The 16,004-nt window shown below is 35.5% G+C and overlaps 1 protein-coding gene across 1 annotated transcript in view; it reads left to right on the top strand.

Annotated features, from left to right (window-relative positions):
- Window positions 1–8,630, top strand: part of DDX46 (DEAD-box helicase 46) — a 61,624-nt gene extending 52,994 nt beyond the window's left edge. Inside the window, exons 19-23 of the mRNA XM_074213535.1 lie at window positions 1,300–1,473; window positions 2,334–2,552; window positions 3,076–3,220; window positions 6,027–6,100; window positions 6,719–8,630. Of these exons, the coding sequence (XP_074069636.1) occupies window positions 1,300–1,473; window positions 2,334–2,552; window positions 3,076–3,220; window positions 6,027–6,100; window positions 6,719–6,766 (660 nt within the window). The 3' untranslated portion in view covers window positions 6,767–8,630. The remainder of the gene's footprint in view (window positions 1–1,299; window positions 1,474–2,333; window positions 2,553–3,075; window positions 3,221–6,026; window positions 6,101–6,718) is intronic.
- Window positions 8,631–16,004: the final 7,374 nt, after the last annotated feature.

Genomic DNA, 16,004 nt, shown 5'->3' with positions numbered 1-16,004 from the left:
AGATTTTTAACAGTAGTGGTAGATTGATTGGAAAGCCAATTTTCAGTTTTTCCCCCCTTTATTTCATTTACTTTCTCCAGTTAAAAGGCAATTGGGTAGCACACTAGAGTTAGAGTCAGGAAGACTTGGGTTCAAATCCTATGTCACTTAACTTTTGAGTCTCAGTTTCTTAATTTGTCATATGGGTTTAATAATAGCACCTATCTCCTGATGTGGTGTATCTTTCTTTTATGTGGAAAAGTAGTTTGGCTCAAGTAAACTTAATTATATTTCACTGTCTTCTTGGGAATCCAGGATCCCAAAAATCTTAGGGCTTTATTTGGCAGTAGATTATTGAACAACTTCAGTGAGAATAAGCAACTCTGTATTTAGCTTTCCATTTCTATATATGCCCCTGTTTCTCCTTGGAAAGCAGGACTATCATATTGATTTGTTTTCACTTGGCTGATTTCTTGGAAGCCATGGCTCTGAAAGTCTTGAGCATCTCTTTCATTGGTTTGTGCAAAGTAGTCAAATTGCCTGCCCTTTATGTTTACCTACTGGAGGGGATTGATTCATTAAAAGATTAAATGGAAAAAAAAAAGATTAAATGGGGACAAGTAGTCTAGCATATTTGATGAGGCACATATTTTGTAATCTGCTAGACTTGAGTAACATAAGCAACATAAAGGTAATGAAGTAGCATAAAGATAAATCATCTTTTTGTTAAAAAAAAATACTGTTTAAATCTCTTCTCTTTTATAAAAAAAAAATACTGTTAAATCAGAAATTTTTAACCTTAGGTCCACAGACACTCGCCCTGCAGGGTGGAAAAAACGAATTGCATATTATTTTCACTAACTCTAACTGAAATTTATCATTTCTTTCATTTTGAATGAAAAAAACTTAATGTGAGGAGAATATTTGGGGGGTTGCAAGGGTTAAGTGACTTGCCCAAAGTCACACAGCTAGGTAATTATAATTGTCTGAGGCCAGATTTGAACTCAGGTACTCCTGACTCAGGGGCCAGTGCTCTATCCACTGTGCCACCTAGCTGCCCCACAGTTAACTATTGTGAAAATGTGTATTCTAGAATTTTTTTGTTACCTATGTGATCCTAGGCAACTCATTTAACCTCTCAGCTTCTGATTCCTAATTTGGAAAAAAAAATTGGGGATAATTTTGCTACTAATACTTCACTGGGTTTTGAGAACCAAATGAAATAATGTATGTAATTGAAAATCTTAAAGCCCCACATAAAACTCAATTATTATATAACAGATAAAGTGATTTAATAACTCTGATTTCTTTCTGATCTAGATTGATGAACAGATTGAAAGCATGTTCAATTCAAAGAAGAGAGTTAAAGACATGGCAGCTCCTGGAACTTCTAGTGTCCCTGCTCCAACTGCTGGAAATGCAGAAAAACTGGAAATTGCAAAGAGATTGGCTCTAAGAATCAATGCCCAGAAGAATTTGGGAGCCGAGGCTCAGGTATTAAGTGGTTTGTTCAGTGCCTCAACTCCTTACGTTCTAACCCCTTTAAAAATGCTGAATTGTGTAGCTTTATTTTAGTACCTAATTATTATAATTATTACTTAATTTTTTAGGGAGTTTGCCTTTTTTCCCCCCAAATGTAGTTACTTATATAATGACACCTTTACTGGAATACCTAACTTTATCATATCTGTAATGGTTTATGTAAGAAACATACTGTTTGATAACACAAAGATCACAGAGAAATGTTTCTGAATGACATTGCATAAAGTGTGTTTTTCATGGGTGGCTTTATAATAATGTTTAATAGTCTTTATTATGTTAATCATTTTTTAATCAAGTATGTGAACTTTAGTAGCATTCCCAAAGAATGGTTTATTAGTTTCTCCAATATTCTGAAGATTTCAGGTAAGTCAAGTCAGTTACTGTAAAATTATTGTTGGTTGGGTTGGTTTTCCAGAGTTGTGGTGGCACAGATATTTTAATTTAAAATGAACTTTTGAGCATTAGTAGAATCTACTCCATATATAAATAATTTAGGAAAGGTCAGGGCAAACAAGATAAAATGACAGGTAAGGAAGTGAATATTACTTGTGTGTCAAGTAGTGTTTTTTATTTAGAAGCCTCAATGTTATTTTGGTTTTGAATTCTCTTTAAGCAGAGGAGGTTCATTGAAACTAATTGTGTGTTTCTGTGTAGTTGTCAAATCTGTAGCATGTACTTTGATAAGGGAAGGGAGCATTTAGGTCTTTGAACAAGTTCAGTGGGTCATCAAAGAAGAATTTCTGATGGGGTTAGTCCGCGGTCCAATTCTTTCATTAGTCCGTGATTTGATTGTAGCCCTTCTTTAATTACAGGATGTAATGCAACAGGCTACCAATGCAATTCTAAGAGGGGGCACTATTTTGGCCCCTACTGTATCTGCAAAAACTATTGCAGAACAACTTGCTGAAAAGATCAATGCCAAGCTCAATTATGTGCCTATAGAGAAACAAGAGGAAGAGAGGCAGGATGGTGGACAAAATGAATCTTTTAAGAGATATGAGGAAGAATTAGAGATCAATGACTTCCCACAGGTAAATAACAGATTTCTTTTATCCCATTTTAATGAATATCATGGATCTTCTTTCACCTGAGTCCTGCTGAGTCCAGTTACCATGATTTGACCAACAAAAAAGTTTTCTAATCTTTTAATTTCCACCACTTTTTTGTTACTTAATGTTGACAATTGTAAAAGCCATTGGATCTAGCAGATGAAATCACTGCTAGTTGAAAAATGTTTCATGTAATAGCTTATTATATTTATCCTCCTGAAAGTTGTTTGTTCACTAGATAAAAATGAATATTTTCAAAGTTAATTTTCTTTCTGATGAGATCTGTAAAATTAGAAAGTGACGACGATGGAAGAGTTGTTATGAACATACTGTTTCATATACACACACAGACTATAGTGTTTGTGAACATATTCTTATTGTGATCCTGTTGTGAAGTGATATAAGCATACTGTTCTTTTGTGTTATTTCATATGTTGTTTATTATATCCCTGATCTTTTTTTTCCCCCAGCATAAAATAGTCTTTTCTTCTTTTTTCTTTGATAGACTGCAAGATGGAAAGTTACTTCTAAGGAAGCTTTACAGAGGATCAGTGAATATTCTGAAGCTGCTATTACAATCAGAGGAACTTATTTTCCCCCTGGTAAAGAACCCAAGGAAGGGGAACGAAAAATTTATCTGGCAATTGAAAGTACGTGCTTCACAAATTATTAGATTGCCTGAGTTTGATGATTGTTAAATATAAATTGTTGATAGTAAGTAGTTAGACCCTATTTGGAAGGTCAAAAACCAAGAAACTGCAGATTAGGAAATAGTGGGAGGGATCGTTTTTTCCTTATATCTTGAAAAACTCCCCCCCCCCCCCCCCCCCCCAGCAAAACTTAGATCTTTTGCTTAAAAGCAGTCATTAACACCAGGGAGTAGAATCTATGCTTTATTTCTAATACTGGCAGATTACAACCTTGAAAATAGATATATTTTTCTCCATCCAGCCACAGAGCTGGATAATTGATAGTTTAGAGTGGCCAGTTTTGTCTGTCTTAATAAATTTGGATGTAAGTGTTTTTAGTGTTTTTGTGAGTATGCTAATGAGGTATATTGAGAATTGGACAAACCTGTGAAAATTAAAATATTAATTTTTTTCTAAAAAATAAAAGTTCCTTTTTTATCTTAAAGTATATTTGCAGGAATTTCTTTTGGAAGGATTGTCCTTATGATCTGTATTTAATTATTTTAATAAAAAAATACTTCATTTCTTTTATAGAAGCAAAAACTTTCTTATTACCTAGGAAAAGGAAAAGCTAAGCCAAAATGTCATCGTCACTGAATGTGGCTTATGTTAACTACACCTTGAGAATTGTGGCTTTTCCAGTTTCACCTTCAGAACAGTCAATACAACAGGTCAAAATGTTTTTGAGTTATAGAAGTTATATTAGTTGGGACTCGTGTAGTTTTCTGTCTGCAGAGGAAGTAAGGAGCAAAGAGTTGATAAAAATTATATAGTGACTAATATGGAATTGTGTTGACATGATTGTACATGTACAACATATCAGATTATTTGCTGTCATGAGGAAGGGAAGGGTGGAAGGAAGATAGAAAAATGTGGAACATCAAAGCTTTCAAAAAGATGAGTGTTGAAAACTATTTTTTATATATAATTAGAAAAAATAACACTCAAAAAATAAAGGTATAGAACTAACAACCATTAAATAGTTCAAGCAATTATTGTTCTCACAAAGTATGCTTCTCTTTTGTGTGGAGCAGGTTCATGCTTCAATTGAACTGAAATGTCTTTTTATTTTGGCTTTATTTTCCTTGACACCCTTCAATTCTTTGAGCACACATTTGTTTAGTACACAAGTTGAATTCTCTTAGTTAAAATCTTGCTTTTAGCTTCTTTGTTAGCAACAAAGCTTTAAGCATATTTAATAACATTGATGTCCTTTCTAGTTTCTTCATGGTGACATTTATGGGTCATTAACTGCTCAACTTGCCTATATCCATGATAATCTTCTGTGTTTATTCTTGGAGATTCATATATATGTAACCAAGACAGATAGGTTGCACAATGGTTAGAGCACTGGGGTAGTTCAGATCCAACTTCAGTCACTTAATAGCCTTGTGACTCTGAACAAATTCTTTTCTGTCTGCCTCAGTTTTCTCAATTGTAAAACTAGGGATAAATAGCTTCTCCCTATAGGATTGTTACAAGGATAAAATGAGGTATTTGTTCATTCTTATAAGCATATTGCCTAGCACACAGTATATATTTAATAAAAGCTTATTCCCTTCCTCCTGCAAAACAACATGTTTTTGAAAGGACCTGGAGATCATAAATTCTATACATCTCAATTTTTGTCAAGATATAGGATGGTGCCTGTTTCTTTCCATTTTTTCCCCCCCATTAGGACTCAGTCTTTCAGGGTGAGCCTTTTGCTTTTTAGAATTATGATACTCAGTATTTTTTTCCTTTATTATAATTGTACCATAGTTTTATGTGATCTTGAAGGAAGTTTTTTAATGCTTGAACTCTTTCTTTCTGAATAATTACATCATTTTTATTTTTGTTTAGAAATGCTGCATTTTGGTTGTAAAAATTGCTAATGTTTTCAGTTGGGTTTTCTTAGGTGATTGGGTTATTGGTTTGTAATTTTGCCCCTCTGATTCTAATAGATAAGGGTTATGATATTTGTTTGGTCATGATTTTCTAGGAGTTCAGGGATTTTCAAATAATCTCTTTTTGAACTATTTTATACCAGGTCAGTTTTTAAAATCGTAACCAGACAATGCATTATATTTTCTTACATTCTTTCAGTCTCTTGCTTTGTTTTCGTGTTGGCTCATTGAGTCTTAGCTCTTGTTGAAATCTTATTTCTTTCAAAAATACTTTAATTCTTCTAGTCTCCACAGTTCAAACACCTTATTGTTTTCTCAAGTCCTCACTCAGATTTTCATAGTGTAACTCTTTCTGATTTCACAGACTACAGGTTTATTTATTGAAGTTTGGACTGGCTTTCCTTACTACTGAAAAATTATATTTTTAACATCCGGGCATGTCTGAAAATTACATAATCTAAAAACTACTGGCCCATTAGTACTTGATTGACATACTATAAATAATACACTGCTAAAGATTCATAGACAATATTTTACCTACTACTCAATCATTTTCACTGAGTATGATTTTATTGTTTTGATGAAATGTTAGTGGAAAAGATAAAAAAAATCTTACTATAGAATCTTGCGAACTGATTGTTCCTTTTGTTCTGTACTGTCATCTTTGTTATTCTCCTTGAATTTAGTAAAGTACCTTAATTTGTCACAAATATGACCTCACCAATAATATTTGGAATTCTTTAAAACTTCTTTTATGGATGACTCTCCAGTGGGCTCCAGTTTCCTTCACATTTATGTAGTGTTACTCAAATAGACCTGTAGTAGTGTGACTGTAACAAAATTTATGATTCTAATAATATGCTTGCCACTCATCCTTGTAGGTGCCAATGAACTGGCTGTACAGAAGGCAAAGGCAGAAATTACCAGGCTTATAAAAGAAGAACTAATCAGACTGGTAAGTAAAAATGTTTTGGGTGGTTTGTATTAAACTGAGTTCAGAAAACTGGGTTTTGGGGTTGTTATCTTTATCTGGAACTTGTGAACATTTTACCTAGAAAATTAGTAGTATGATAAATCTTTTTGAGAAATTGCTTTTTACTTCAAGTATGTTATTAAACTTATTAACTCATATATCTCTTATGCAGCCCTTTTGTAAGGCAGAAAAAAGTGGTATTAATTACACAAAGTTAATGGAAGGAATTATACAGAATGCTTTAGGAGGAAATAATCTTAAAATAAGATCGTAGGCTACTTTTCCATCCGCATCTGGCATTAAAAAAAAATTCTCTTCTTAAGTGAATGAAGCAGCAGTGTGACATAATAAGGAGCTAGGCAATGCTTTTAAATTTCAGAAAAGGTAGAATAATTTTCTTCATCTGGAACTTCTCTATGGCAATGAAAAATGGGAAGACCAGATTCTCTCCTTATCTTGCCTTAAACATATATCAGCATCTTTGTATGCCTGTTAAAGTTTTATTATTATGATGTTTTACTATTTGATTAAATGGAGGGTAGAGTTCAGTTTGGGATGGTTTTTGTTCTCTCTGACCTTGACAATTCTTTTTAATTACAGCAAAATTCATATCAACCAACAAATAAAGGAAGATATAAAGTTTTATAAACATCTGGAGAAAACCTCTTCACTAGTTGCTGGTGTGTGAAACTTTGTGGCTTCTGTTGTCTTTGGAGTTTACAGTATGTTGTAAATTAAGATTTTTTAAAATTTTGTCTTGCTGATTTTTTTATATAAGAAAAACCAATGTTTGCTTTAAAATATCTTTGTCCACTCCCCTTAGATAATCAAACCCTAAAACAAAACTTGTTTGCAGTGTATAATTTCCTCTAGAACAATATTTATATACTGACAAATATGGAAATGTGGCAGATTCCAGCTTAATGCATATATAAAGATTTGGACATTTCATTGGAAATTAGTAAAGTACAGCTTTAACTTTGATTTTTGGAGCAATTTACATTACTAACTTACAATGAAATGTTGATTTATTATTTATCCTAAACAAAGGATAACATTCTCTTTCTTATTTTGTGTTTGCCTTTCTTGACATAAATCTAATTGGCATACATCAAAGAAAATGAGGTTGTTATCCTTAAATATTTAGAATATGGGTTCAAGAGTCTTTGTTTTAACTTTTATCATAGTAAATGGATAATAGTTTGAACTACTTTGTGTTTTTTGTAAAAATTAAAAACATGTGTAGCATAACCTTTTTTCTCTATGTGTGAAAGAATTTTAACATTTGATTTTCATTTGCCCTTTAACCTCTGAATTATTTTTATTAATCCCTACAGACAATTGATTTTCTTTAACCAAATCTACAGAGTAAGATTTTTTCCCAACCCTTTAATAATTTGATTTTATATATAGATACATATCCACATATCTATATATATCTACATTTGATATATATACAAATGCCCCCAATACTAGATTGTCCTTACTAGAATGTATACTGTTTTTTTCTTTAAAATTATGGAGCAAAATTATGACCTAGCATTCTTCTTAAAACTTGGCCTCTCTTCGGGGAAACAAACTGCTTCTTTCTTGAGTTAGTCATAAATGTATTTGTTTTTTAGCCCTTGGATGACATAAATTCTTGGATCTGGAGCTTCCATGGTGTTCTTCTGGTTTAGGCTGTGAAATTTTGATCACCCAGGGGCCTATCTGTACTTAGTACAAGTCTTTCAAATTAAGACATTGTCTGAATGGAGAGAGAGTTTCAGGAGTTGAATGCTTTGGTAGAAGATTTTTATTAATAAAGAGACAAGAAAATCCTCTTTACTTGAGTGAAGAACAGTTTTAAAAAAATTGTAAATAGTGTTGCAAATTCAGTTTCTTAACCATATGTTAAATAGCTTTAAGTGTCAGAGGATGTCAAACTATTATTACTTCAGGGTAGAATTTTTATCTGAAAAGTTGTCACCTTGAAATTAATATGTTTCTGATTCAACCTCATCCATTGTTTTCCTGGTGACAGATTAAAGAACCACGTGTGTACAACTATACACAAGCAAAATAGGTAATTTCAAATTTAAGTCATTTAGATCTCTTTCTCAAGGTTATTTATTTCCTTATTTTCTTCCATCTGTGATGGTTTATGCTTCCTTTTGACAGTGTATTTTCATCCTACACACTTGACAATTGGTGCTGCTTTCAACCAGCATCAGTCACTTTAGGATTGAGACTTTTTTAAAAAATCATTTTAAGAACTCCATTCATATTTGTCATACTAGTTAACAAGAGAAGCCATGCTAGAAATATTATTTTGTTCAGAAAGCAGACTATGTTAGCCCATTGTTCCTAGTGTCACACTGGCACAGTTGGATTTTTAAGATTTGGATGATGTACAGACTTTAACTTTTTTTTATGCAATATATCAATTATTTGTTCATATGTTTTCTAAATTCCTCCAAAAATAAAACAATAAAATAAGTGTTCATTTTTCTTTAAAACATCTTTAGTTCATTAGTTTTCTATCATATTTTGCTTTTATAATTTTTATTCTTTTAAACAAATGAGAAAAGTAATACTGTCTTTTGAAAAAAAACAAAACTTTGCAGCAAAATGTCACCTGAGGGAGCAGCTAGGTGGCACAGTGGATAGAGCACTGGCCCTGGAGTCAGGAGTACCTGATTTCAAATCCGGCCTCACACACTTAATAATTACCTAGCTGTGTGGCTTTGGGCAAGCCACTTAACCCCATTGCCTTGCAAAAACCTAAAAAGAAAAATGTCACCTGAAAGCACAGTATATCCCTTCATCTTCATGGGTATGTTGGATTTCTTGGCATTTAACCAAGCAGAGCGAAAACACACTTTACAAGTAAGAACTGGGGGGTGTGGTGTGGTTAGTGAATTTCAAGCTCAATATGAGGCAGAAGTATATGGCAGCCAAAAAATAAACTAATATGTTTTTAGACTACATTAAGTTAGTAATATTGCCCAAGACTAGGGCATTGGTAGTTCCACTCTTCTTTCCCTTGTTTAGATCACATCTGGAGAATTCTATTCCAATTAAAAAAGTAATTGGAGGGGGGGAGGAGCCAAGAAGGCACCAGGAGGGACGGTCTTTAGGTGCTCTTGCTCAAAACTTATAAATTAAGGACTCTAAATTTTCAAGACACAGAATCCACAGAGGGATGCAGTGAGGCAGTTCTCCAACCCAAGGTAACCTGGAAAAGACCAGAAAGGCCTCTTCTCCACGGTGTTGGAGGGGTTGCCTTGCCAGAGCAAAGGAACTTTAGCCTCCCAGAGGCAGCCCCACTGGGAGCAGCAGCTCACAGCAGCAATGGGCAGTTTCATGACCTACACCCCGGGGAGCAACAGGCACAACTTGGGGGATCAGCGGGGGGGACCTCTGCCAGAGCGAGCACATGAAGCCCAGCCCTCAGGGCACACAGCAAGCAGTGTGGCCCTGGCAGCCCAGATCCAGGAACTGGAAGCAGAAGCCGGTAAGCAGGATCCCCCAGGGCATGAGTGCTGAGCCTAGGGAGGGGAGTGGGGAAAGACTGCCAAGCTCTGTCCTTTATCCCTGGAACAGGACTCTAGGGTTCTGACCACATTCAGATCTTGATCACAGCCTAGGCCCCCCCCAGAACAGCAGGGCCACCCCCACCTCAGCCCCGTGGCAGAGGGTTGCACTTATGGTCATTCATAGACCAGAAGGGAAGACAGCTTCACACAAGGAGATCCTTTTGGTGGTGTCTCACTAATATTCAGAAACTCAGGAAGCACCCCAAAACCAGGCACAGGCTGGAGAAATGAGTAAGCAGAGAAAAAAAGAGGAACATCATTGAGAAATACTTTGCCTGTGATCCCAAGAAGGATCAAAACAATCTGAAGATGAGGAACTACAAACTCCTGCATCTAAAGACTCCAAGAAAAACAGAAATTGGGCTCAGACTTTGACAGAGCTTAAAAAAGACTGAAAATCAAATGGGGGAGATAGAAGAAAAATTGGGGGAAAAAATGAGAGATGCAGGAAAAACATGAAAATGAAGTCAGCAGCTTAGTCAAGGAGATCCAAAAAAACGCTGAATAAAATAACATGTAAAAAACCAGCTTAGGTCAAATGGATAAAACAGTTCAAAAAGTTATTGAGAAGAATGCTTTAAAAAACAGAATTGTCCAGATGGAAAAGGAGATAAGAAAACTCTGAGGAGAACAAATCCTTCAGTCAAAGAATGGAATTGAGGAAGGTTGCTGATTTCCGAGAAATCAGGGCGCAATACTTGAAAACCAAAAGAATGAAAAATTAGAAGAAAATGTGAAACATCTCATTGAAGAAACAACTGATATGGAACAGATTTAGGAAAGATACTTTAAAAATTACTGGAACACCTGAAAGTTATGACCAGGAAAAAAGCCTTGACAACCATTTTCAAAGAATTACTACAGTAAAATTGCTCAGATACCCTTGAAGCAGAGGGAAAAATAGAAATGGAGAGAATCCACCGATCTCCCCGAGAAAGAGATCCCAAAAAAATAACCCCTAGGAATATTATGGCCAAGTTCCAGAACTCCCAAGTCAAAGAGAAAATATTACAAGCGACCAGAAGGACACAGTTCAAATATCGTGGAGCTGCAGTCAGGATCACACAAGACTTAGCAGATTCTACATTAAAAGCTCATAGGGCTTGGAATATAATATTCCAGAAGGCAAAAGAGCTTAGAATGCAACTGAGAACTACCCAGCAAAGCTGAATATCCTCTTCCAGGGAAAAAAATGGACTTTCATTGAACCAGGGGGATTTCAAATGTTCCTGTTGGAATGGCCAGAGCTGAACAGAAGGTTTGATCTTCAAATACAGGACCCAGGTGAATCATAGAGTGGAGGAGAAGAGGAAATATGAGGGACTTAATGATGATGAACTGCATGTATTCCTGCATAGAAAAATACTGATAATACTCATATGAACCTTCTCATTTAATAGAGCAGGTAGAAGATACTTTTATAGATGAAGTACAGGAGAAAACTGAATTTGAAGGTATATTGTGTAGAAATAGAGTCAATAGATAAAAGGGAAATGTAATGGGAGAAAGAAAAAGGAGAGGAGGAATAGGCTATTTCATATAATAAGACTTTTCTTTATTACAATGAGCTATTGCAGTGATATGAAGGGGGGAAGGCAAGGGGGAATGAGGGAACCTTCGCTCTCATCAGTGGCTAGGAGAGGAAACAGCATATATATACTCAATGGAGTATAGACATCTGCAGTAAGAAGGAGAGAAGGGATGGGGGAAGGGGGGGAGATATGAGTGATGAAGGAGAGGATGGACCATGCGGGGAGAATGATCAGATATAACACATTTTCTTTTTTACTTCTAGCAAGGGGCTGGGATTGGATGGCCTGTCTGGGATCATAGGGCCAGGTGGATGCTGGGCCTAAGGGGTGGTATGTGGGCTCAGGGCTTCTTGGCCCCAGGGCTGGGGATCTGTCTCCTGCACCACTCAACTACCCTACAGCAGAGACAGAGTGAAAGGAGAGAGAAAATGTAGTACATGGTAGTGGAGAAGTACGAATGGAGGGAGTTGTGATCAGCAATGGCAATGATGGAAAAATATGGAAGTAACTTTTGTGATGGATTTATCATAAAGAATGTGATCACCCACAACAGAGTTGGTGGTGTTGGAACACAGACTGAAGCACATTTTTTTTTTATTAATTTTTTTGGGGGGTTGCAGGGCAAATGGGGCTGGGTGGCTTGCACAGCTGGATGCTCCTGGCTTAAGGGCCAGTGTGCTGTCTGCCACCCAGCTGCCCCTACTGTTACTATTACTATTTTATTTTTATTTTGGGTCTTTTTTCTTTTTCTTTTTTATGGTTTTTGCAGGGCAATGGGGCTGGGGTGGCTTGCACGGGGTCACACAGCTGAGTGATTATTGAGTGTGTGGGTCTGGATTTGGGCTTGGGTCCTCCTGGCTCCAGGGCTGGTGCTCCATCCACTGAGCCACCTGGCCATACCTACATTTATTATTGTTTTTTTTATTTTAATTTTAATTTTTTTCTCTTCCCTTTACTTTATCGCTCATGTGGGTCTGTATTTTTTTGGGGGGAGGGGGGTATTATGTTTACTCTTAAACAATATTTTATTAATGTATAAAAACATTTTTTGTACAAAATAAGAATAAGTAAATAAATGGGGGTAAAAAGAAAATAAAGGGGGAATGAAAAAAAAGTAATTGGATAAACTGGAAGGGTATCAAGAAGAAGATTGCCAGGTTGGTTAAGAGTCTTGAGTTCATCCCAGGGTCTGGTTGAGAAACTGAATCTAATCAACTTGGGTGGGTTTGGGAAGGGGACAACATCTTTGCCTTTGAATATTTGGAGGTAAGTGTTTGAGGCCAGATTTGAATTCAGGTACTCCAGACTCCAGGACTCCAGAGCCAGTGCTCTTATCTGCTGCACCACCTAGCCACCCCCATGCAACTTTTAGTTTTGCAGACTGAAATATTAGCAGTTGTTTATGAAAATACTTTTAGAACTATACAATCTGAAAAATATGGAAGACCAAGAAAATTAATGCTTTGGTTATTTGCTAGGGAGGAAGAGGACTTTCTGCTTTCACTTTATTTCAGTCTTGTCTGATAGAGTTTGCAAAGCACTTTGCAAATATTTCATTTTATCCCCATGACCTCCCTTATTAATAAGCTCTCATTATCTGATGAGAAAACTGAGGCAAACATGTTAAATGATTTGCCTAGAACCATACAACTAGTGCTGTAGCTGCATTTAAACTCTGGTCTTCCTGTTGAGGAAATTTGAACAGCAAGTGGTAGTGGCAATTGAATGATTCACATTGTCCTCCTTGTGACTCACTTCTGGAGCTTACTTGGTTCCCTTTCTGTTCAATTATGGGTCTAATCCAGTTTCTGTCTTGAGAGAAAGTTTTATTCAATTGTAGGAATTTGAGAAAACTGTTGCATTTTTTGAACCTACCCTTTGTATGACTTGGAAGCTGGACCATCTCTATCTAGTGCTTAGAAACCCTAAACTTAGAATTTACCTAGATTATGCTGATTAACTATCCAGTCAGATCTGAAGAGTACTACAAGGAGTTTTTTCATAATTATACATCTCAAACAACCCAAATGTCTTTTATGAAAGTTGACCCCATACTGATCATAATGATTATATTGTTTCCATGTTCTTTTGACTGAATTCAGACACCTGGGGGGGGGGGGAGTGGGATAACCTCTTTTTCTGAATTCAGGGAACTGTATGTTTGCTTTCTCCCTCCCTACTTGGAAAATTCCTAACCTTTTATCCAATCAGAAATCAAATTAGATAATTTTATATACTGGTTAATTGTTTTCTTTCAATTGATATTATTTAACTGATTGTTTTTAATACATAAAATCTGTGGGATCCAAGGCCAAAACTAAGGGAAGCTTAATCCTGATTTGATAGGCAATTGGCATACATTGCTTAATAAATTAATATGCTCAGGAAACTCAAACCTTTTTTTTTCTTCAGTCATTTTTGCTATCTGCCACAATTGACTAGGTCTAACATGCTATCCATTGTACCACTTGAACTGTCTTTCCTGACAGTTAAAACCATTGTATAAAGCAGCTACACTGTTAGATTTATTGGTTGATAATTCACAGGGATTACCTTACTTTGTATATCATTCAGACTCTAGGCTTGTTTTAGAAGGGAATCCAGGTATAAATGTAAAAAAATGTATCACCTAAATTGCAGTATGTATATGTAAATGTACTAAACAGAAATTTACTTATGATTATTTTTCTTGAGCCAGATCTTTTCCAAATAAAGTTTGAATTTATAGTAGTTAATTGTTTTGAAGATTAAGCATCTGAGAAAACAGTGTGACTTTCAGTTAATCCTATTGCTATAGGATAAAAGGGAAATTATTTAAAGAAGGAGTCTTTACAAATATCAAACAAAAATGAAATGTTTGACCATTGCCAAATCATAGGTATGCCCTTACTGTGTTTTTCTTTTGTTTGTACATCCCTGAAGAAGACTGTCATCAGTGAGGTGGTACCATGGTAAGCACATGAATTGAATTTGAGTGAGGGAGTGCTCATCAGCTTCATTTTCTACTCCAGAGTCATCTGAATCCAGTGTCCCAGATATGAATTAGGAAGACTAGAGATGGCCCTGAATTTGAGGCAGTCAGGATTAAGTGACTTATCAAAGGTCACACAACTAGTGAGTGGCAAATGTCTAAAGCTGGATTCGAATTTCCAATCCTGACTCTAAGGCCAGTGCTCTAATCACTGAGCAACCTAGCTGATAAGCCCTTGCTAGCTTTGACATAAATTGATAGATATGAAAAATCTTATCAATTGTACCTAATATCAACCTTTATGTATTCCCTTTTTCTTACCTAATTATATATAATTAATCATTAACAATATGTGTAAATAACTGATAATTTATAATTCACTATTTTTTTTAGTTTTCTTAGGTTTAAAGGACGTTTTTAATTTAACAGAAAAACTATCTTTTTGACATCTTTTTAAAAACCTTTGTTTTGTTTTATTTTTTTTTATTAAAGATATTATTTGAGTTTTACAATTTTCCCCCATCTTACTTCCCTCCCCCACCCCCACCCCCACAGAAAGCAATCTGTCAGTCTTTACTTTGTTTCCATGTTGTACCTTGATCCAAATTGGGTGTGATGAGAGAGAAATCATATCCTTAGAGAAGAGACAAGAATTCTAAGAGGTAACAAGATCAGACAATAAGATAACTGTTTTTTTCTAAATTAAAGGGAATAGTCCTTAAACTTTGTTCAAACTCCACAGCTCCTTATATGGATACAGCTGGCACTCTCCTTTACAGACAGCCCAAAATTGCTCCTGATTGTTGCACTGATGGAATGAGCAAGTCCTTCAAGGTTGAACATCACTCCCCTGTTGCTGTTAGGGTGTGCAGTGTTTTTCTGGTTCTGCTCATCTCAGCATCAGTTTATGCAAATCCCTCCAGGCTTTCCTGAAATCTCATCCCTCCTGGTTTCTAATAGAACAATAGTATTCCATGACAGACATATACTACAGTTTGCTAAGCCATTCCCCAATTGAAGGACATTTACTGGATTTCCAATTCTTTGCCACCACAAACAGGGCTGCTATAAATATTTTTGTACAAGTAATGTTTTTACCCTTTTTTACATCTCTTCAGGATATAGACCCAGTAGTAGTATTGCTGGGTCAAAGGGTATGCACATTTTTTTGTTGCCCTTTGGGCATAGTTCCAAATAGCTCTCCAGAAGGGTTGGATGAGTTCACAGCTCCACCAACAGTGTAATAGTGTCCGAGATTTCTCACATCCCTTCCAACAATGATCATTATCCTTCCTGGTCATACTGGCCAATCTGAGAGGTGTGAGGTGGTACCTCAGAGAAGCTTTAATTTGCATTTCTCTAATAATTAATGATTTAGAGCATTTTTTTTCATATGGCTATGAATTGCTTTCATCTCCTCATCTGTAAATTGCCTTTGCATATCCTCTGACCATTTGTCAATTGGGGAATGGGTTTTTGTTTTAAAAATATGACTCAGTTCTCTGTATATTTTAGAAATAAGTCCTTTGTCAGAATCATTAGTTGTAAAGATTGTTTCCCAATTTACTACATTTCTTTTGATCTTGGTTACAGTGGTTTTATCTGTGCAAAAGCTTTTTTAATTTAATGTAATTGAAATCATCTAATTGGTTTTTGGTGATGTTCTCCAATTCTTCCTTAGTCATAAACTGTTCCCCTTTCCATAGATCTGACAGGGAAACTAGTCCTTGATCTTCTAATTTGCTTATAGTATTGAAAAACCTTTTTTTTAAATTGATAAAAATGCACTATCTTGGGGCTCCTAG

This window comes from Macrotis lagotis, chromosome 1, assembly GCF_037893015.1.
Source record: "Macrotis lagotis isolate mMagLag1 chromosome 1, bilby.v1.9.chrom.fasta, whole genome shotgun sequence".
NCBI classification, from domain to species: Eukaryota; Metazoa; Chordata; class Mammalia; order Peramelemorphia; family Peramelidae; genus Macrotis; species Macrotis lagotis.
The sequence above is the reverse complement of the archived record's forward strand: the minus strand, read 5'-3'. Positions and strand labels throughout refer to the sequence as shown.